General features: G+C 32.7%; 1 protein-coding gene across 1 annotated transcript; it reads left to right on the forward strand.

The window, feature by feature from the left end:
• The first annotated feature begins 14465 nt into the window (after positions 1–14465).
• On the forward strand, positions 14466–15410 carry LOC131056733 (protein DMP3). The gene has a single exon (XM_057990993.2). It carries the CDS (start codon positions 14530–14532, stop codon positions 15151–15153), a length of 624 nt encoding a protein of 207 aa, XP_057846976.2. The 5' UTR covers positions 14466–14529; the 3' UTR covers positions 15154–15410.
• The last annotated feature ends 9810 nt before the right edge of the window (positions 15411–25220 follow it).

Below are 25220 nucleotides of genomic sequence, written 5' to 3' on the forward strand. Positions count from 1 at the left end.
AGAATTTCTATGACACTAATTATTTACTCAAAGTAAACGAAATTTATGCTCAGAGCTTTGCGATATGAAACAAAAGTGAAGGTTGTACTCAGACCTTTGTGATAGCAAACAGAAATGAAATTAATTTTCACACCTTTGTCCCTTTGGTATTTACAGTTTCTAATGATTGCCGAATGAATGATAGAAATACAAGACAGAGTGACGAATATATAGTAATAATATGTCAACCCACCCTACCATTCCAAACGACCATTCCTGAAGAGAGTCTTCAAGGTACGGCCTCCTTAGTATTAACGGCTAGGATTCTCAATTGCACCGGATCAAACGTGTGGCTATTCATGGAAGACTAGCGTACACGTTTTAGTTTACTATACTCTTAAAACAGTAGAGGGCGAGTAGTTTTGGTAGCATTAATTTCTCCACCAGGCACAAGCGAATTGTCAAACTCTACATTCAAAACAAAAGCCTCCTACTTTCTGGATGTATCTCCAAACACTCGTGGATGTTTTTAATATTTAATATTGTCTTATCTTCACAACTATCGTGTAGACCAAGGCATCAATGCTATCGGCCACACCAGAGTTATAAATGGAATGTAATAGAAGTGCTACTTATTCTCTCAGCAGAATCCAGCTCCACAGAGCTGCTACGAATCAGTCAATGTAATGCTTTATGGTGTTTAGTATAATTTTTTAGTTTGTTATTTTCTCCTTCTCTTGTTTTCTACAAACATCACAAAACTATAACACAAAGCCAAAGGATTAAAACCCTTTTCGGGTATGAGAACAACAACGAATTGACATTAGATTCTCTCTCATTTCAAAGAACAATCAAACTTGATTTATATTTCTAGTGATGAATGGTATACATTTTGTATCAAAATTATATGGAAGCAAAGCATTGTAGAATTCAATCACATCTTTACAGTTTGATTTAAAATTTTAGAAATGTAATCCTAATCCTACTAATAGGAGGAGGAAGATCATAGGGTGATTGTTTCATCTATGATAATATTATTTTGGGCTTTTTCTTTTACTTGATTCAACAATGCAAGTTTCAATTAGGAACTCAATAATATGTAAATGGAGGACACCACAATCATATTGAGAAATTGACGATATGTTAAGGGAGACTGGCTATGTTAAGGGAGACTGGCTATGATGTACATGGTAAGGATAATTGTGTGAACCACACCTAGAATGAACAATATGGAGACAACAATGAAGGCACTCATATAAAGATGAGACATCTCTAATTAGAGGAGAAGGTAGTGCATGGGCAACCATATAATGAATATTCAAAATAACACCTTAAAATAATTTAGTATTTCTATTTGTCCATATGTTGAATGTGATTTCCATTCAAACCCAACCTTGGTGAGCCTTAATAGAATTTTTAGCCTATTTCCCAAAACAATCATCGTTAAGATAAAAGCTCTATCTAGAAGCGATTAGGAAATCATGTATCTTAAATTCATGTAGCTTTAGCATGCAAGTAAAATCAGAACAAAGCACATGAGGATATTTAAATGTCTACAAAAAGGAAAAGAGGTGTCATGAAAATTCTAGCTGATGAGGTTAGATCCAATGGGAACACCTTGGTAAAGTAGATACCAACCTAAGTGAGCTAAATTGGCTTTCTAGTAGCATAAATTGTTTACCCTAATAGTTTCATTCTCTATTTAGCGCTTACTTTAGTTAGCATTCCCCTATTAAATTTTAAGACCATTTATGCTATATGGTAGCCTAAAATTTCACCATTCTGCCTACACTTAAATCATCATCAAATGGAAAATACGAGACTAACTCCAATGTTAAGGGTCTCGATACTTGGATCTCCCTTTTAGAGGCCCCTTTTTAGGTGGACCTAGGCGTGTGCATTACACTATCCCATGAAACTGAGGTAAAATCTGAAGTGTGGGTCATGATTTGATCTTTGATCTTTACATTTGATTGTTATTGTTTTTCCTATACTTTAAATAACCTTACATGATTCCTATTTATAGAATATATTTTATCCTTCAAAATATCTAGCACTATAATCCAATTCAGTCTAGAGAAATCATACAATGAGTAGCAAGCTACAAGCACTTCTACATCTGCAATATCATCATAGAAAAGCTATACTCATGTATTGTTTCATGTCTCTTGTTTATCGTTATCACCATGCCTTGCACTAACCTTTTGTAGGATTTCAAGTAGCACTACATAGAGCCTTTATGTGGACCTCTTTGAAAGGGTTTCATACCTAATGTAAGTTTGTAATTTTTGCATTTAACATTTATTTGGCCTTTTTCTTTGAGGGATCATGGACTTTAGCTCGTCATTTCTATTGTGCAAGTGGGAACACCAATATAGGGTTTAACTTAGGGAATCTTGTATATAATACAACCATTTTTTTCCATTTTCTCTATGTGTAGGTTTAAATCCGACTATGAGACAATTAAAAACAAACTTAGAGAAGATAATGATAGGCATTGTTAGACTTTAAGAGTTCAATGAAAACCCTATGAACAAGAAAGCCAACACCTCTATTTTACTAGCTTGACTTAAATTTTTAGGAGATAGATGTGTAGATTTTCCTAATCTCATTTCTAATCTTCTCTTGAATATCCATAAGCTTCATGGAAAAGTGCTTGAGACTTCTTTCCTATACAATTGGTTTCAAAGTTTACTCTGAAGTTTTTCTTTGTGTCCTTATTCTAGATTTTACTTAACCTTTCTTTCTTTTATGCTATAATATCTATATTTTGTGAAATGTAGTCATTCAAAAATTGTAAGCCTAGTTCACCTACACATGCTCAATCAATCCTAATCACATGCAATCAGCGGAAGTGTGAGTCCAAGACACTATTCGTATTCCTTGTGGATAGTAAGGCAACCCCACTCACACCTCTAATTTTGTATGAGGAAAAGGATTTGATCCTAGGTTAACGCACATGTTAGTTTAGGATAACTTCTAATATATTTTAGGCTCCATATTAGCTAACCAAACCATTTCAAACTTGTAGTGTCATTGATTTGAAGAGGACTAGAGACTCCACCTATAATTGATTTTTGAAACTATTTACAATTGTGAAGATAGAAATAGGTAACATTTTATATTATTATAATTTGAAGAAATATTGTCTAGATATATCTTACATTCATTCCACTAGGACTTAGTAGACCATGCTGCAAGATTATAAATCATATCTAGAGAAAAAAGTTTACAATATTTGAAATAATTTATTTTCTTGAATCTTGATTCTCAAGTTTGTATTTAGATTTAAATTATAATGATTATAAAATAGTAAACTTACTAGTTCTCAAAAAGTTGTCCTAAATAGACCAAATTCCTCTATTAGAAAATTGAACTATGAACTTAGATAATTTTGACAAGAGTTTGATGTAGAAAATTTATCATAGGAGATGTTGAAAGAGATTAATAGCTAATGCAAATAATATTCCTAAAATTCTTCTTCTTCAATAAATGTGATGGTATAATGACATCCTAATCCATCAAACTACTTTGGACAAATAAATTGCTCTAAATTAGTATAAGCTCGATTATGAGAATGGACATTAACATTACAAATTTATTGGGTTGAATGTCATGTTAAGCTCTCAAAGAAAGGAAATATTCAAGACAATTTCATCATGCCTATTTTCTCTCAACTCCACTAATAATTCATTTGACACACAATGCGTGAACCTTGTAATGAATTTTAATATGGACAAGACCATGAAATTCATATCGAGGACAACAAAATTCACAAGCAACATGTTGCAATTTCTCAAGGTTTTCATAACATACTTCTAAAAATATTAGTAGGAAAACAAATAAAAAATCCTAGGCAGAAAAAGAAAAATCCTTGGTTGTAAGTAGATTAAAAAGAGTTTTGATGCTTTAAACCTACTGTAGAATATCTTTCCATGAAGCTATAGAAGAATATTGCAAAGAAAAAAAAATTCTTAGAAACTTTAACTCTATGATCTTATATATTTCAAAAACATTATCAAAATGAAAAGGTGTAGGAAAATAGATAGAATTATAGCACAAGGTATTTTTCATTATATACTAGAGTGAGAGGTAATGAGAAAAATTTTATGATATTACAAGGAATGACAAGTAGTTGATTGGTCTTCAAAAAGGATGAGAAAATAATCATTAGTAAAGAGGGCATTAACAAAGTTTTATATTAAATGAGAAGGGAACTTGAGAAATATGTTTAACATTCTATTGAGAAACTTCATTGATAAAAAATGTTAGAAATATTTAGTCACAAGAATATATAGAGGAGTGAGAGAGTATTCTATAAACCATGTCATCTTGTTTTGTAATAAATTCCTAGCAACATGTTCATAGGATAAAGTTGTAAAGGTACAATAAACATGTTTATGAATTTTTTATTTTCTAATGATTTGTCTATTATACAAGTTTAAGGTGTCAGTTATGTAACTTATAAGATGCTATCATTGTGTTCATTTCCTCTATAGATTCTTATCTATTGTAAACAACACTCATATATATTGTACTCTTCAGATATGTACTTATAAAATGATAAGTATATACTTTATCTATAATTAATATAAAAATAATTATGATATCAAATGTAGAAGTGAGAGAAGAGGTAGATGCAATTAGATCTGGAACACTAAAAAATAGGGAAGGAGAATTCATTTTTGAGGATGGTAATCCTAAGGATGGGTATGGTGGTCATGCTAAAGGAGAAGGCGATTATGTCATTGGCTCCTTTTCTCTAATAGTTTTGGCATGTGGGAATGCTAAGCTTGAAGATGATGGCCCTATGTATCTTTACCTCTCCTAGTGTGTGTAATGCTCTTCTAGTGAAATTTTTGTTGGCTCCTACCCTTTCTCCTAGTTCTTGCACTATTGATTAGGAAAGGGGAGCGATTTCCCTAGTCATTAAATTAGTTGTCCAACGACTTCATTTTCTAGAGAAGATGGTGGGGTGGTTAATATTAAAGTAGTTAAAGGAGAGGATATAGTGTTGGAGGGTTTATCTATGTTAGATAGATCCCCTAGTATTTATCACACATAGAAGGTGGTAGTGGATATTTCCTATGCTTTGGGAATTAAAGGCTCCCATGTGGGAACTTTCAAAGGGTTTATTGTGGGTGAGGTTTCTATTGATGGCTCCTTCGATCCTTTTCTTCGCCCATTAAGGGGTACTCAATGGAGATGGCTTTTGTTGTGGTTGGTGTTTGTATGGTTTATGAGGATGGTTTTTATACCATTGTTCATGCTTTTTCAGTGAGGAGGATGATGAGTCTCTACTAGATATTCTTTGGCAGGCCCATCTTCAAGCTAAACTAGATTTGATTAATGGCGGACTAGTATGCCCTGAAGAGGAGAATGACTTTATTTTGAAGGAAGAAGTAGATATTCCTTCTCCTTTATCTCCTTTTGGTTTCTACCTTTGTTATGGGGAAGAAGCTTCTATGGATGTTCTAGATGATTTTGTATGATTTTCTTTTAGATATTTTAATGGAAGCCTATTTGAGGATAAATAAGGGTGCTAAGATTTTTTATGTGTCGTTTTTAATGGTGGTAAGTTTTTGGGATTAAAAAATGGATTTCTCTCACCTTCCATTGGTGATAAGGCTCCAAGATGAATCATCTTTTTGTGGATCTTCCAAAGCCCTTTTCTTCTACTCTACAAGTGAAAGGGTCACCATCTAATATTGTAGAAGATTATGCCATTCCTCCTATTTTCGTTTTGATTTTGGATAAAGCTTTTAAGAGTTATGTTGGGAATGCGTCTAGGGTTGTTGTCTCTACTCTTTGGAGTGTTGATTTGGATATGAGTTTCATTTTTCTTGAGGATGTTGTTTCTTTTGGCTTAGCATAGGATCATTGAGGTCCAAAAAGTGACGATAAAATAAAAAATATATTTTTCATTCACCCAAAAATATAAAATATTGGTTAACATTTTACTTGGGTAAGATAAAAAGTACATATTGCTATGGTAAGAACCAAAGTAGAATGGCTATTCATTGGAAATGGATATCCATTTCTAACCAAAATATATGAAAATAAATAAATAAAACAAAGATAGTATAATATATATTATTATTATATTTTATATTAGGGATAAATAGGTTTTGAGGGGACCTAAAACCCCTTACAAGAGGTTTTGAAGGGACCCAAAACCCTTTGGAATTTATGGCAATCCAGAACCCACATGTTGCTTGCTGCAAGAAGATACAAACAAAGACTAATAGCAGCCAACCATCAACTAAACATCAACAAGGTAGCTAAGAACAAGCAAAGCTACCTCGCAAGCCTAAGCCATCAGACAAGAGATGTCAACAACATAAGAGATCAGGGATTTGCAAGGCTCCCTTAACCTAAAACATGGGTTTTGGCATGGCTCCCATAACCTTTCAACAAAAGGTTTACCCATGATGAAACCCATAAATGTCTTGCACCAAGCAACGAAGGCTTCCAAAAAGAAGTAAACACCAAAGAACTAGCTACATCCAAGATCCAAGGGTTTTACCTGGGCACCCTTAACCTACATCAAGATCCAAGGGCTTTTCTAAGAACCTTTAACCTGATCATTGGGTTTTAGCAAGGAACCCAAAACCTTAACATCTAGAAACAAGAAGAAAAACCTTAAAGAACAATATGGAAAAAACTGAGACTCCCAGGCAATCAAATGCGAGACAGTGATCAGAGGGTTGTGAAAGGCTCCCCAAACCTTCAAATTAGGTTTTGCCATGGCTCCCAAAAACATAATGCTGAAACCTACAAAGACCCTCCAGTAGAAAGTCTTCTCCCCCCAACAAAAATCCTCTCCACCTCAATAGAAAAGGAACCCACCTCAATAGGAGTAGAAGAGAAACAAACCAACATCTAGAAGATCAAAACTCAATTGAACGTCGCACCCAAGCAACCAAAGATAATGACATATAATGTTATGTATGCAATAATAATATATTATATGATTTATTATGTATATTTTTTTGATTTGCCGTAGAGGTATCCCCGTGACTCATCCTAGTGTTTCCCATGAGATTTTACCATGCGAGAAATCAATTTGACAAAGATTAAGAGTCGTTCCCAAAGAAAACAACCATTAAATGTAATAAATGGTTGTAACAATAGCTCTGCCAAGCATTTTGATTATCTTTTCTATGTTGATTTTGATACTTCAATGGTAAAGACAGGGAAGAATTTACAACATAGAAAAAGATCGTGGGAGTGTTTGTTGTTGAAGGCATTGCTGAAATCAGATCCAGGGTTTAAGGTTGCCAAAGTTACTAAAAAATTTAATTTCCAAGACCGTTGGCTGCTAATAGTTTTAGATGATTGTCAAGCCACTACGAGACAAAAAAAAATAAAAATGTGAACAATTGGAGCAAACCTCTAGTTGAAAGTGAAGTCGTATGATGTAATAGTCATGACGCTGTGAGAAGATCTAAAGAAAGAGCTGTAATCAGTAAAAGGTCTACCCATTAGACGCCATGAAAAAGAAAGATTAAAGGTGTTATTACTGCCGTTGGTTTGAACAAGTGATTGCAGCAAGTTGAAGATAAAAGTTTGCTGGTCAAATAAGTTGTTTTCCATTTGGAGAGATCGCAGAACATAGAACCTTGAAAAGAAGAGATCGTGGGAAACTAGAAGTTGAGCTGTCAAAGAAACAAGGGTAAGTTAAACGTTACCCACTGGTTAAGCTGACGCAATGTGTGAAGTCTAAAGCCAATTCACATAAGAAGCCGCAAAGGTGAAAGTAAGTCATTGTTCTTAAGTTTGTTCAAGATAGTGGAATTTGGAGATCGCTGGAAAATTGATTAGTGTAGAAATAGGGGTTTAAGGTTGCAGCCTGGGAGAATCCAAGAGTCACCAAATCGTAGTTACCAAACAAAGACAAAGTTGCTGATTGAAGATTTTGGAGCCATCATGAAAGAAATTTGCTCCAGTCGATAGAGGAACCTATAGACGTATAAAAATGACCATATTCCTAAATGAATATTTTACGTTATTACTCCATAGCTTGTACCAAGAAGTCCTATGTGTGTGTGGGGACTAGTATTTAACGATATTTTCACATATTAAGTTTTATCAGCCCACTTTTCCCGCATACAAAACCCACCGATCTGGAAAAGATAAGCATAGCAATTGAAAGGCTAAAGCCCTATATGGATAGAATTGCAGTTAGTCATGGCTAATTGGAGCAGATCACGAGCCACAGAATTCACCGACTCGCCAAGGATTGACGAGGTGGAGATCATAGCAAATAAAACCGTCAGTTCACATCGGAGTGAGAGAATGCTTTTTTTCATGAAAGAAATCAAGTAGGGCAGCTGTAAAAGGTGAATTTAAATCATTTATCAATGTGAAAGTCTGGTAAAAGAATGAAGGAAGAGAATAAAATTTTGGTATGAGAAAAAGATTTTTTGAGAAATGAATTGGTGAAATTAAAATGAAAAACAAAAAATTGGAGGAAAATATGAAGTTGTTTGAAATGTGAAATTGAAACTTTGAAAGAACAAAATATCCACTTAGATCAATTGCTTGCAGCATTCAAGAAGAAAAATGGGAATCTAAGGTCATGGGCTTCATTCTATGATGTCACATGTGATGCAAGTAATTTACAGTGTCCATTTGATATGGATGATATAGTGAAATTTTCTTCAGGGGAAAAGTCTGAAGCTGAAAGTAAGAATGTGTTTACATGTGTAAGTGCAATTTGTTATTCTAATAGCAAAGGCTATTTTGAAAATAATATTGATATGAAGATCATGTAGAAAATGGGATATAGAGGAAGAGGACTAGGAAAGCATGAGCAAGGAATTCAAGAGCCCATTCACCTAGTTAGGAGGCCAAAGTATGTAGGCCTCTGATATAGTAAGAAAGGTAGATCTAATGTTGCTAGTGTTGCAAGTTAAGGCAAAACAACTCAAGGAACACTATGTATGTAGTGATCACATTATCATAAAGAAGGACATAAAGCAGATAACTGTTGGAATATTCATCCATGTTCAATTTGTGGGTTGAAGAAACACTTAGAAAAATCATGTTGGAACAATGAATGAAAGGGACAATCTATGAAAGGTTGTATTGATGGATCCAGTCGGTAAAATGTTACAAGTATGTTTAAAAGGTTGTAGAAGCCTAAAATTATTAGTGTAAATAAAAATAGTGATAAATCAAGGTTTGAATATTTGACTAAAGTGGTTGATGACAACTTGTTTTGATTGATCCATTGAAGTGTCATAAGTTTTCTCTATGCTAGAGAAAGGAAGGGAAAACCTTGTGATCTCACATGAAGGAGAGAAATGAGTTGGATGGAAATGTTGTCGAGTGAGTTTTAAGGGATTAGTTTTTTTCATATTGAGTTATCTTGTACAACAAGGTCACATTGTGTTGGAATGATCTAGTTTTGAATGCTTCGAGATCTGAGTCTTAACATCAAGAGGGAGTGTGTGAGAAGTGTTGATGCATGGGTCTCACTACCATGCACATCGTTCACTCTAGTTCTACCATACATTTGGGTATCCTCATCCAGTTACACATGGCATTAATTATGTTATGTTTTCTTTGACAATTAGTTTGCATCTAGTCTATTATTGAGTACACATGATTTTGCATGTCAATTTCATGAAGAAAAATACTTTAGTTTGTTGTTTATATTTAGACAATGTAATCTCTATAAATGATAGCCCTTGTTCTTTTTAAAGTAGATTGTAATAAGAATGGTCTACCGAAATGTAATTTGATTTGAATAAAATATTTATTTGTGTTAAGAGTTTCTTATTGGGAGTGACAATTATGATATTATTGTTTCTATTTATAGAAACTAAAAACAACCTGTGGCCAAGAAACCTTCGTTATAAGGAATAGAGATTATAGTATTTAGGTTGTTCTGTTTACATTACAAATTTACTACATAATTGTTGAAACTTTGAATTGCTTAATTCACAAGTTGTATCTTCTCTTTACCTAGATTTCTTTGTGTTTAAAGAACGGTTCACTTTCAAACCACCTATTTAGAATTGTTTTTTATTAAGATAAGGTGGATTTTTTTAGTAGAACCCAAACCTTTTTATAATTGTTACATTGTATTAATAGTACAAAAGACCAACATCTAAGATGAATTATGTCCAAAAGTTGTTTCAAAGGTGGTCTCTCAACTTTAAAAATTATCAAGTATCAATGTGTTCTTCCATCATAATACCACTTCAAAAAGGTTTTACATCGATAAAAAGTTCTCATAATGTGTATATAAATTTTAAATATCATGTTGTACTTTAACAAAATATCTTTTAGTCTACTTATATTCACATTATTTTATATCAATATATCCAATACTCATAACACATATTTAATGAGGCAATAATATGAATCTATATGACATAATTAGAATATTTAAGTGTACAAGCAATGCCAACAAAAATGAAAAATTGCATACTAGTTCTTTATCAAATGTTATCTACAATGCTTAATTATCTATGGACATTATAGTAATAATAAATTCTTTATGGACCAACTTTAATGTTTTTATGATATCAAAGAACATGAAAGGTGAAAATGGAACTCACATGAGCTAAAAATAGTAGATTAGAACTTCCACGAGTCCAGAAATAAATCAAAGCAAAGATGTGGAAGACTGATTTATGTTTCTATGCCTGTAAAAAATATCACCCTAAACCATACAAAGAGTGCCTTAATTGGGAAAGTCCTCAATGTCAAATCCCTAAAATTTTTAATAAAAAATTGGATCTAGGTGAACTAGGATAATGATTTGGTCATATACATATATAGCATCTACATGATTTTCAACCAATTTTCTTTAGCTACAAGATGGGGTGAAGCTTAATACTAGATGTAACCTGTTTTCAACTTGAAATAATAAAATGTAAATTTAAATAGTAAAAATATGGGGATCCTACACATAGCAAACCATGTTATTCCTAATCAATTAATGAAATAATTGTACATATTCCTCTATTTGCATGAACTCTAAATAAATTGCTAAAAATGGAAATAATCATAGTTGTGCACAAATATCAATCCATAAACATTGTCAAGAGATTTTGTAGTATTTTCCTAATCCAATTAATCTCAACTATTAGAATGACATTATTCAGCATTAACTCAAACTATGCTCAAATTTGCAAACCCTAACTTAAAAATATGGTGATATATGTTAATTTTATGTATCACAAACTAGTAATCTTAAACTAAAAAATGAACATAGAAATGTGCCAAGCCATAAAATCCACTCTTTTTTAAGATTAAATATTACCATGTTATTCTAGGATGTTCTTGCACAAAATTATCAACTATCTAGAATTGGTTATTAATTGTCCACATTTTTGTGACTAAATTTATCTTTGTTCTCTTAATGATACAATTGTCTAGCCTTGACAATGTGTCTTTATACTCTATGGATGTGGAAGTACAAATTTTAGAGAAAAAAAAAATTGTACATTAAACCCTCTTCAAAACATAATAAATTATCATGCTCAAGTGAATTCATATCAATTCACAATGCTTAATAAATCAGAGAATATCATCAAGTTTTTCATGGTAAAATAGCGTACTTATGAAAAAGGGCCTAAAATATGGACTCTCTAGAGATAAAAAATAAACATGTTATACGCATTGAAGAAATTCAAAAACTCAACTATAAGGGCATTCCTTTTTGTTGTAGGCATTTTTTTCTCTACTAGACATCTAGTCTCTATTAGTTCTCATAGTTCTTATTTAAGGTCTTCCCTAACTTGGCTGAAGAATGCCCTACCCTACCATCTTATGATGGTTCTTTATGACTCAGATGAAGTTTCAAATGTTTCTAATGATTTGGCACATCATTTTCCTACTACTTCAATTGGACCATATTCTGGATGTTGTTTCCTCTTATTTTGTCTTAGTTTTGTGTAATGACTCATTTGTGTCTCCTCTTCCCTCTGTGGTTTTAGATACTCAGTCTTTCTTACATGAGGCCTCTCCCTCTTGTTTTGGTTCTTATTTGGGTATATCCTCTTTGGTTAAATCTAAAGTTCCTTCCTCCCTCGCTCATAAGATCTCTATTTGTAATGATGGTGCTTCCTAGACTGTTGTTGAAAAAAAGGAGGAAATCTCATTCATTCAATGCTTATCATTCTCAAGTTGTGTCATTAGGAGTGAAGATGGGTCACAACTCATATTTCAATAGATTTTTAGAGGCTTCTCTATTCATTTTTGGGTTCTCTTTGTTAGTCTGTTGCTAGTTCTTTTGAGGACTATTGTACAACATTTTTTTTCCTTTATTATTTTCTTCTTATGTTAGTTCTACTCTATTTCTATTTACCCCTTTGGTAACCTCCCTATTTTGTTTTAGGGTTTGGGCCCTATCAAAAAGCCATCTTATCTTAATAATAAATATTTTAAAAAATCTAAATACCAAGTTTCACCAAATAAAAATATTTTAATCATAAAATCATTTATCATATCACAAATAATTAAAATGCATATAATATAATAATAAAGACATGTTTATCAACATCACAAGGATTATTAAATGTCCATATTCAAACTTAAAGAAGAATAATTCACATAAAAAGTATTATGTAGTCGATATCTCATTAATGCATGTTGTCAAGCATGATAGTGGGTTAAGCTTGGCAATCCTCCACCTCCATCCTTTGTAGCCTATGAGTCTTGCACACTCATTGCATGTAATAAATCTAGAGACCACAACTAATATGTGCAATAATATTAAAGTACACTACTTCCACATCTATTTGTACTCATAACTTGAAACTACACTAGAGTCACAAACCATTAATACATGCAAACAAACTAAGTAGGTAAATCAAACATTGCTATTATAGATATAGATTTAATAATAATTTATAATTAATTAAATTCAAGCATTCAAAAGTTGTAAGAATCCTAACTTAATTAAACACATAAAACTTCTTAAATTTAATACTTGTTTTAACTAAGTTGTAACATTTTCAGTAAACTTTATTTGTATATGTATATATATATATATATAACCACATGCATAGTTTGTAGAGCATTTACATAATCATCTAGTGAAGGCATAACTTTCATATAGAGTTAGCATGAAAATATTATATTATCGAATAATATTAAACATCAAATAAATAATAAAAATCAACCCACTCATCTAAATAACATGCACAAATATATTTAAGTCATTTTTATAAATGAAAACAAATTATTCCTCAAATGAAAATATAGTTTATTTTCAAACTATAAATCTCATTTTATTTTAAAATCAAGTACAAATATACCATAGGATGTATTTTCAAACTATTTAGTAAAAATAAATATAGTTTACATCCTATGGTACTTGATTTTAAAATAAAATAGCTATTTGATTTGATTTTTCTTTCATTATTCATATTGATATTTTTGTGTTTTGAAACTAATGGATTCATGTGATATTGATATCAAAAGTTTAAGATTTTTGGTATTATTATGCGTACTTGAGATGATCGCAATATTAGACTTTGGCATGTGATTATTTTCCTTTCATTATTCCTATTGATATTTTTGCGTTTTCAACCTAATGGATTGATATGATATTGATATAGAAAGTTTAGGATTTTTGGTATTATTATGTGTTCTTGAGATGATCTCAAAATTAGACCTTGGCATGTAATTATTTTCCTTTCATTATTCATATTGATATTTTTGTGTTTTGAAACTAATGAATTAATGTGATATGATACAGAAAATTTAAGACTTTTGCTATTATTATATGTGCTTGAGCTGATCTTAAAGTTAGTATTTGGCATGTAATTATTTTCCTTTCATTATTCATATTGTATTTTTGTATTTTGAAACTAATGGACTCATGTGATATTGATATAGAAAGCTTAAGATTTTTGGTATTATTATGTCTACTTGAAATGATCTCAAAATTAAAGGTTGCATATAATTTTTCCCTTCATTATTCATTTGAAACTAATAGACTCATATCATATTGATATAGAAATTTTAAAAATTTGGGTAATATCATACGTACTTGACATGATCCCAAAATTAATTGTGAAGACAACGTGTTGTGAACCACTTTTACTATCTATAACAAGATGATCAAAGTGCTACATCATCGACATTCTAATATTTAGACTACAACTGTAAATCAAATAACTTGCGTGAAGAACTTCACCAACTTGACAAATCAAATTACTCCAGTCTCCATCCATCTCTGAAATAAAACATGTGCTATATTTACAGGCATTCAACATATATCGGAAGTCCTAGAATAGCAAGCCGCAACTACCATTCCGCGCCAAAACTATTTCAACGCATCTTTCCTAACGACCCTTCAAAATCACGACTCCAAACAACCGTCAAATTTTAGAAAATTCAGTCAAAAATGGCAACCTGTGAGCTCTGCAATAGAGATTGAATTACAGAGAAAGTCCGTTCCCCATATCATTATATAAGGACGAGCCATTGCTTTGAGAACACAAATAACTCAATTGATTATATTCAGCATAGATATTATCCTTTCAGGCGTTTTGCAGCATCAGTAGTGGAGAAAGAAGCCGAAGAATGGGGCAATTTGTTACTAAGGTGAAGTCCATCGAGGAAGGAATTAGCAAATCTGCTACAGCTTCTTCAACCGAGACAACAACTACCAAGGTCGTGAATACCACATTATCTTCTGCATCAAAAATTACAAAGATATTACCCACTGGAATTTTGTTTGTATTTCAGGCTCTCTCCAACCTTCTTTCCGATAATGGAGACTGCCAAAAATCCAACAAGGTTCTGGTTGGAATTGCTGTGGGTATTCTTGGGATTGCGTGTTTTGTTTTGTCTTTGGTAGACACCTTCACAGATTCTTCCACAGGCAAAGTGCACTATGGGATTGCTACCCTTAATGGATTAGCCACTGGTAGTAAAGTGAAGCCTTCTGATAAATCAAATTATAAGATCACGCTCAAAGATTTGTTCCATGCAGCTTTGGCGGTAGCGGTGTTTGCTGTGATGGCCCTCACAGACGAAAACATTGTGCAGTGTTTGTATCCCTCTGCTGAAAGCAATATAAAGAAGGTGTATAAAGCTCTTCCTGTTGTTGCGAGTGCAGTGAGTAGTGCGATATTAGTTTTGTTTCCATCCAAACGCCAAGGAGTCAGCAGTCCGGTTACAACTACAACTGCTACAACAACATGAGGTCAAGAAACCTTCGTTATAAGGAATAGAGACTAGAGTATGTAGGCTGTTCTGTTCGTATTGCGAAATTTATCATAAAATTTCTCAAACCCTGAACTACTTCGTTCATATGTTGTAACTTGTCTTTACCTTGATTTCTGTATGTTTAGGCAAGGTTTACTTTCAAACCACCTCATTAGATTTATTCTTTTGTATTGATACTGTAAAATAAAGACCAACATCTAAGATGAGATGTGTTCTCTCAAGTTTAAAATTTATCTATTCTCAACACCTGCTTCCGTATTCGTTGTTTTAAACCCTTTTGGGCCTTCTTAAAAGCAAGTTTTGTTTAATTTTTTTAATTCATATAATATTATAAGTATTTAGTCAAACTATGTTAACATTATTATCATTAGTTAACATAATTATATAAACATGAGTCACATCCCATCATTATTACAATGATACACTTCTTAAAGGAAATACATGAAATGGGGTTGAATTTAAAATTATTTATTGTCAATGGGCTCTTGGTCTACTGGTGAAGTTGAATGGTTCCAAATGAGCCCATCCGAGATCAAGTCTTGTGGATCACAAGGCTCCGACATCATAACCGATGAGGTCGGGATCGTGCCCCGGGTGAATTTGGCGGAATGGATACCCCTCAGTCCTTGGCTCTTATCAAGAGAGGTTCAGCATATTGGCTCGTGCCCCCATATCAGGCGGCAAAAAATACTCTGTGAAGGCCCTCGTTGGGCTGGCAGCTTGCAAGCTTCATGCCCTTGATGGGTTGTCGTACTTGCATGTCTGGACCTCCATAAAAAAACCAAAACAAAAAAAAGCAATTGTTTATTATTACAATGATACACTTCTCGAACAACACAAGAATCATTAAAATCCAAACTTGTGAGCTTGAGAGACAAAAATGTAGATCTAAAATCAAATAATAATAAAATTCTCTGGAAGTAAAATTTTATGCACAAACCTATACCATTGGAAATTTCTTAAAACTAGATTATTGATGATATCTGATTTGTGAAAAATTGATATTTGAGTCAAAAGTTATGGATTATGAAAGAAAATGGCTCAATGAGGGCTTCAGAGGCAAAGAAGAGCCCTAATGATGGTCATTTGGCCATCAAGATTATGATAATATTCTACTAGGCTAGGGTTAGCACTAGTAGTGTTTCTTCGATGGGATAGAGGCCATCAAATTTTACATAGTCCCTAATTATATTCATTTGGTTGTCAAATTTAAGATAATTGTAAAAGAACACAAATTTCTAAAAGAAATTATAAATGTCAAAATATGGAGTATTATATATGAAAATGGGTTTTTTGGGCCTTTTGATCTCAATGGTGGTGTCCTTTTTATCCAAAAGTGCACCTATAGAAATCTCATACCTTATTATCACTCATATTTGACATAAGCATTACTGATCTAAAGCTTTTGATACCATTTTAAAGACATCTATAGACTCAATCTTCTAGGATCACCAGTAAAACAAAAAGATTCCTTTGATAAGAGAGCAATGAGAGAAAAATAGTTTCTGAATATGGGCATAATGGATTGCATTTATATTGGGCATACATCACAAAATATACAAATGATGGATTATATATGAAAGATTGAGAGGTAGGATTAGACACTTTTGTGAGATGTGTAGTGATTCTATATATAATAAGACAACTAAGTTGACTAATAATAAATGACCTAGTACTTAAGAATTAGATACTAATAGATAAGATAAGATCTAATTGACAACTAATATTTTAGAAGATATTTCTAGAACCTAAATAAGATTGACATGTATATAGGACCTAGTATTGAACTAGTTAGATGAAATATCTTTTTTCACACAAAAAAGACCATACATTCTTTAAACGCAAATTATATTATACCATAGTGTAGGAACTAAGGAAGTTTTGATATTATTATTTTTAACAATGAATTTTTTCTCTACATAAATCACCATTCCTTATAATTTATTCACATCTAAAATAAGATCAATTAGTGGCATATAAAGTTGTTCTAGGTCCTAAAAGGACATTCTTTTATTCTAAAAGACTTAAATAAAAGTTAGACAAATTATAGTAGATTCCTCAAGTTCAAAAGCAACATTATTAGGAGATATGTAGTCTCAATAAGTTGGTTTAGATTCCATGAATGAGTTATATATGAAAAATTAATAATTTTAGGAACCATGGATAACACCTATCAAGCCTATTATCATGAATAGAAATTGCTTATGGACTACTTTATACACATAATATTGTTGGTATTTTTGTATGGTTTTGTCATTGATGTCAACACCTACTAACACTTATCAACTTTGGCACTTTGGAGAATCAACAACATTCACCGCCAAGCAAATGACTTATGGACAGTCACCGGTATCTGGTACACCGACACAATATAATGTTCACCGGCGCTTGGAATGGCATGGAGAACACCTGGTTATGTCGAAGACATCATTTGGACACTTTGTCTTGAAGATTTGTTTATTGGCATATTGGTATTTGCATATTTGTTGTTACCGGCAAATAGGTCCAGGTTATACACCGGTAGGTTTATCTTTTCCAAATCAGCACAACACACTATGGACATGTTTTATTATTGTTGTAAATGCATCAAGCCAACATGCTGAATAGGTTATTGCATCAGATATTGTTTTATTTGTAAAATGAGTTTATTGTAATATCTTTTAGAGCCGACCTACTAAAATTGGTCTTAGTTTATGATATAAATGTAAGATTGAATGTGGAATGCGAAAAAGAATTGTGTGAAGGTATATGCGAGATTAAGCAGATCTATACACACAAACATCATTTGAAGGTTGAATGAGGTTTTTGCGAAGACAATCAGAACTACACCGGTTCAACCTATTGGCTCGTGCCCCCATATCGGGTGGCAAAAAATACTTTGTGAAGGCCCTTGCTTGGCTGGCAACTTGTGGGCTTCATGCCCTTGCTGGGATGTCGTGCTCACATGTCTGGAGCTCCATAAAAATTTTAAAAAAATAAATAAATTTGTTTATTATTACAATGATACACTCCTCCAACAACACAAGAATCATTAAAATCTAAATTTGTGAGCTTGAGAGATAAAAATGTAGATCTAACATCAAATAATAATTAAATTCTTTGGAAGTAAAATTTTATGCACAAACCTATACCATCGGAATTTTCTTAAAACTAGATTTTTGATGATATTTGATTTGTGAAAAATTGATATTTGAGTCAAAATTTATGGATTATGAAAGAAAATGGCTCGATGAGGGCTTGAGAGGCAAATAAGGGCCCTAATGATGGTCATTTGGCCATCAAGATTATGAAAATATTCTACTAGGCTAGGGCTAGCACTAGTAGTGTTTCTTCGATGGGATAGAGGCCATCAAATTTTACATAGTCCCTAATTATATTCATTTGCTTGTCAAATTTAAGATAATTGTAAAAGAACACAAATTTCTAAAAGAAATTATAAACGTCAAAATATGGAGTATTATATATGAAAATGGGGTTTTTTGGGCATTTTGATTTCAATGGTGGTGTCCTTTTTATCCAAAAGTGCACCTATAGAAATCTCATACCTTATTATCACTCATATTTGACATAAGCTTTACTGATCTAAAACTTTTGAAACCATTTTAAAGACATCTATAGACTCAATCTTTTAGGATCACCAATAAAACAAAAAGATTCCTTTGATAAGAGAGAAATGAGAGAAAAATAGTTTTTGAATATGGGCATAAGAGATTACATTGATATTAGGCATACATCACAAAATATACAAATGATGACTTATATATGAAAGGTTGAGAGGTAGGATTAGACACTTTTGTGACATGTGTAGTGATTCTATATATAATAAGACAACTAACTTGACTAATAATAAATGACCTAGTACTTAAGAATTAGATACTAATATATAAGATAAGATCTAATTGACAACTAAGATTTCAGGAGATATTTGTAGAACCTAAATAAGCTTAACATGTATATAGGACCTAGTAGTGAACTAGTTAGATGAAATAGCTTTTTGCACACCAAAAAAACCATACATTCTTTAAATGCAAATTATCTTATACCATAGTGTAGGAACAAAGGAAGTTTTGATATTATTATTTTAATAATGAATTTTTTCTCTACATAAATAACCATTCCTTATGATTTATTCACATCTAAAATAAGATCAATTAGTGGCATATAAAGTTGTTCTAACTCCTAAAGGGACATTCTTTTATTCTCAAAAATTTAAATAAAAGTTAGACAAATTCTAGTAGATTCCTCAAGTTCAAAAGAAACATTATTAGGAGATATGTAGTCTCAATAAGTTGCTTTAGATTCCGTGAATGAGTTATATATGAAAAATTTAATAATTTTAGGAACCATGGATAACACCTATCTAGCCTATTATTATGAATAGAAATTTCTTATGGACTACTTTATACACATAATATTTGAATAATACAAGATTCTTAATTCAAATGTGTATGCTTCTTAGTCCACATTTTAAATCATACTTAATGATCGATCATAAAGAGGATTTATATATAGAATTGAAGTGTTAATATTGCTTAATGAGGGAAGCGAAATGATATCAAAGAAAGGAATCAAATTGCAATCATAAAAATACATGAAAATGAATAATTAATAAAATATAAACTAAAAAAGTAAGGGTGATGCATATGTTTGTAATATGGAGAGTAATTTAGTTTATTAATAAAAAATATTTCTACTATAAAAATGGGTAAGGATGTAAATAAATTCGATAAATAGAAGAACCATGTAAATAATAACTATATAGATGAGAATAAGGATAAATATTAATACACAAATATGTGTAACATAAAGTTGTATAAGTTATAAGTATAATTATAATTCAAAATAATATTTATTTTAAACGATGATAGAAAAAGTTATTAGTAAAGATAAACATAAGAAACAATATGAGCCCGATAGAAAAAGGACAATATTCATAATTTTTACATGAAAAATATGATATGCACATATAAATATGCATGTGGATACACACATGCCTACATAAAAATATATATGTAAATATGTATGCATTTATATATTTAAATTCATTTGCATCTATATCTATGTGTGTCTATCTATATATGCATAATTATACATATTTACACTTACATATGTATTCAGTTTTATGTATAAATATTTTTACACATTCACACTTATATATATACACTCATCTTATTTACATTAACTCTTAGCTCTATACATGTTGAAAATTCAACTTTGTTGATATTTGAAATGTAGGAATTTTAACACATACATAGATACAAACATAAGAGCATGATCCCGCCTACCTTTATCCTTGTGTCTAACTAAATTCACATTATTTTTAATATGAAAATTGCAAAGATTATTCTAAAATTATAAAAAGTTGGATAGGCCCATATCATTATAAAATATTACATATTCATAACAAGGCGCCACCTAGGGCACATGAGAGGTGCACACCTAGCAAACAGACAAACCCAACTAACAAAAATTACATGAAAACTACTAACACAAACTAAACTAGAGATAGAGCCAACAACAAAAATATAGAAATCCCAACTAAACTAGCCAACTACCAAAGGCACTTAGAGATGACCTACTAGGCAAAGGCATTGCATTCCTAGTAATCTTGACAAAGACTCGAGAGTTTATTAGAAAAGGAAAATTTCTTATTTGAATCCTTAGTAGAATTAGGGGTACCAAAATTCAGAGTGTCCTTGATTGGATGGAAGTAGGGAGCTCCACCAATGCAGAAGGGTACAAAATGTACCACTTATGTTTGGCTCTCCTTTGATTGATCTCATCTTATATAGCTTTGAGAGAAGCTGAGTTTTCTGCCACCATTTCCTAGCTCTGTTTATCCATTTACTCAATTTTAACCTTCAAGAAATCTTGAATCTCTAGTTCGAGAACAGTATTGTCCTCATTTTTCTACATCATTATTTTTGAGAGATCTTTAAATCCCCTTTCAACTTTCTCCTAGTTCTCTAGATTCCCAACCATATTATTTGTTGATTCCCAAACACAATCATCATTGAAAGCCAAAACCCAAGTGTTCGCTCTTGCCCCTGCCTCTGCCACCACTTCAAGACTACTAAATTTTCTAATTTCCACATCGAACTTTGAAAAGAGCCATTTGAGCACCAACTCTTGTCAATATTCTCATCCAGTTTTAAAACCACAACCTCCACATCAATGGGGGGATTATTAGGGCTAGAGACCTCTGGGATTGTGGGACCAAGGAGAGCATCCTTAGATACAATAGGAGACCACTCAAATTATGAACCCAAGGAAGACTCAAAATCCTCAACCTACCCCTCTTTGCTAGATTTTTGCAGCTCCACTTTTTTGGGTGGTGGTGTAGAAGAGGGTTTCTACTTCACTTCTCTATAAAGATTGTTATTTTTTAATAAATTTATATAAATTATTATCTCTATTTTTATTAGTCATTTTTTTCTCTAAACATTTCAAAAACATATTCCTTGAAATTATAAATATAGTTATACTTTATACAACTTGACACTAAGCATCCTTTTATGCAATATCCTTTATGAGTAAACTAAATTTAGATTATTTTTCATATGAACATTGCAAAGTATGTTACTAAAAAATTTATGTAAATTATTATCTTTTTTTTAATTGGTCAATTTCTTCTCTCATCATTTCAGATACATATTGTTTTAAATTATAACTATAGTTATACTTTATACAACTTGATGCTAAGCATTCTTTTATGTTATATCCTTTATGAGTATCCCTTTACCCTTGTTGCAAGATGTTTCATTTACAATAAACTCTTGCTTTTTTAAATATTTGTAAATTTTATAAAGATCTACTCCTAGCTTGGACACATGCATTTTGTTACAAATATGTCCTTGTTGTTAAAGGTGTTTTATCTTTGACATGTATCTTTATCTTCCTTAAGATATCAACATATTAACATGTTGACATATTAAAAAAGGGCATATGAGGTCTCTTTTTTTCTTCTTGTGTTCATTGATGTACCCCAAAAGTGGTGGTTTTGTGTTGTAAAATATCCCTTGAGAGAAGGTTATCAATCTTTCTCTAGAAAATTTTATGGAATATAACTTTTTTTATTATCATCTTGTATAGAGTGGCTTACTAGTGTGATCCCTTGAAGAGTTGATGATCTATAGATCACCTAGAATAAGACAACTTGCTAGATAATGGCATTCATATGACTCAACCTAACCAACTAACATAACACAACTTTCTAGCTCGATCCTTTGTTGAACATGTTTTATTCTCTTTGAGGTATTGGTAAACTAGTGTAGAGAGGATTGCTAGTTTGGTCAATATTATTTCTTATACTCACTTAGGTATTGGTCATCTAACATAACACAACTTGTTTTTTATTATGATAAATAGGTTTTGAGGGGACCAGAAATCCCATACAAGAGGTTTTGAAGGGACCTGAAACCCACAGATTTTTTACAAATCCGGAACCAACAAAGGGACACTGCAGAAAGGAACAACAAAGCTAAATAGCAGTAAAGTTACAGTCAACCATACTCCAGAGGCACAATGACTGCCATCCACACACAAAAGAGAGACAAAACAAACCAAGCTGGCAACAACAACAAATCTAAACCATCTTATAGATTAGAGAAACAAAACACGAGGATTTATCTAGCATCCTTAGCTGAAAAATAGGGTTTCCCCAGGTTTCGTTAACCAGTAATTGAGTCTCCAACTCATTAATTGCAAGAACATATCCTAACCAAAAACACACACTGGCCAAATTGGGCCCTTGAAAATTGCCAGCATCCAGCATGTCCTTGATAAAATCAAAATACCAAGGGTTTTTCCGGGTTCCCTTGACTACTCCCACAACTATAAAAGTGTTTTATATGGCCTCCACAACCAGTAGACCCTTGAAGATTGCTAACAACCAGCCCTTACCTACAACAAGCAAGACAGGTAGGGTTTTTCTAGGCTCCCTCAACCTTGAACAAGAGTTCAAGAAAGCTCCCACAACCTAACAACAAATCAACCAAACACCATCTACAACTCCTATGATCAAACACAACACCCAACTCCACCTCAATAAGAGAGAGGTCGTCCCTAAAACAAACCATCTCCACCTTGATAGAATAAGGTGTCACCTCAATAGACCAAGCCAAGGAAAACCAAAGGTGCTAGGAAAGAAACATGAGAGAAAGAGTCATTGGGGTCAAAATATAGAGACAAGGATAAATAGGCCCCATCAGCAGAAATAGCAAGGGTTTTAAAAAGGCTCCCTTAACCTTCTCCTAAAATAAGAAAACAGGGGTATTCTGAAAATGCCCAGACAAAAAAAAAAACACCCCATGAGGTTTTAATAGGCTCCCCAAACCACAAGAAATGGGTTTTAGAATGACTCCCATAACCATAGCAGGGCTACAACAACCGCTTCTCCTACCGAACACCAGAGAGAAGAAGCAAAAATGAGACCCATGAACCTTCAGCAGCTCCCAAGGCACCAAGGGAAGAAAACACTCTCTCCAAAAGAAAAGGACAACCTAGAGAAGCCCCCTGCATCTAGTCAAGGGAAAACCAGCAAGAGGAGATAGGGTCACCTCAATAGACCAAGCTAGGGAGAACCCTTGAGAAAGAAGAAAAAGAAGAAATCCAGGAACGCACACAAAGCTACGACCAACAATCCCTAGAGAGAAAGGAAGCCAAAAACCACCCACATCATAGGCAAAAATCCCACCCAAGATAACAAAAGGATCAACATGAAGAAACAACAAATGGTGGGTATAGGAAAAAACAAACCACAACTTCCAGCCATCGGAAGGATAGACCATAAGGAAAATGGGGAAGGCACCCACAGCTCACCACACCACGACCCTATCTTATCCAAAACAACAGCCCCCTTGGAGCTAGCAGGGGTCATGTCCCAGTCTCCCGAGAGATAACCATAGTCAAGAAAGGGCCAGCACAAACCCACAAACACCACCTATGGAAGAGGAAACAGAGCACTCCCATCGCCTTCAAATAGGATCCCAGCCTTCGCTCCACCCCCGTCTCCATCAGCATCCTCTGCATCAGCATCCCCTCCATTGGAATCCTCTGCCTCCTTCTCTAAAGCAAAAGTCGTAGCTCCAAATCCTCTTCCATAGCCATTCCTGCTCATTGCGATTTGCTGCTTGCTCTAATTTACCAATTTTTGAGGTTTTAGTTACTTGTTAGCATGATCATCACTATTATTTTATAATTTTTGAGGTTTTAGTTACCTAATATAGCGAGTCTTGCTTGTGTGATCATTTATTGTAATTCACAGATCACAAAACATAACAATTTTTTTTGCCTAGTAGAATATTCCACGGATCATCCAATATAACACAACTTGTTGGCTACTGGATTTAAATCTATAAATATAAATCACCCAAAATATGAGTCTCCCATCATAACATAATGTGTTGGCTTGTAGAGTTCATAGGTTCTATGTAGACACCTGCATAACTTAACTTTCTAGTTGTTGAACCATTGTTAAAAAATATAGTGTATGCTCTTGTCACTCTATAAGTCTACTTGTCCTTTTTGAATAGTTTTATGAAGACATCTGATACTTAGCAATTAAGACAATCTTTATATTGAATTCCCTTTAACTAGTTGACTAAGAGCCTTTTCTTTTGTGGCATGTTTATTTTTAATGTCCTCTTCCTTCTCTTTTATTTTTATTTATTTGTTTTTGTTTTGTTTTAATTAATTTGTCTTGCATTTTTATTGCCTTGTATATCTTATATTAGATGTTCTTGTGTGAGTTGATAAGATCTTAAGTTTGGGGTCTTTCTCCCTTTGATTTGGTGGCATCGTATCACTTGTATGTCTTGCTCTTGGCTACTTTCTCTACTTTGCAGTAAGTATGGTTGTAAGTTCCTACTACTACTTAAGTGGGGGCTAAGTGTATCTTATTAAATTGCATCCCTTTATAATTTCACACTCTATTTGGGCCCCTACTGTAGTGTCATTTCTTAGAGATCATTTTTAACATATTTGAGCTTCATCGTACCCTATAGTTTAATTATAAACCCACAACTTAATTCTCATCATATACT

Source organism: Cryptomeria japonica, chromosome 9 (assembly GCF_030272615.1).
Source record: "Cryptomeria japonica chromosome 9, Sugi_1.0, whole genome shotgun sequence".
Classification (NCBI taxonomy): Eukaryota; Viridiplantae; Streptophyta; class Pinopsida; order Cupressales; family Cupressaceae; genus Cryptomeria; species Cryptomeria japonica.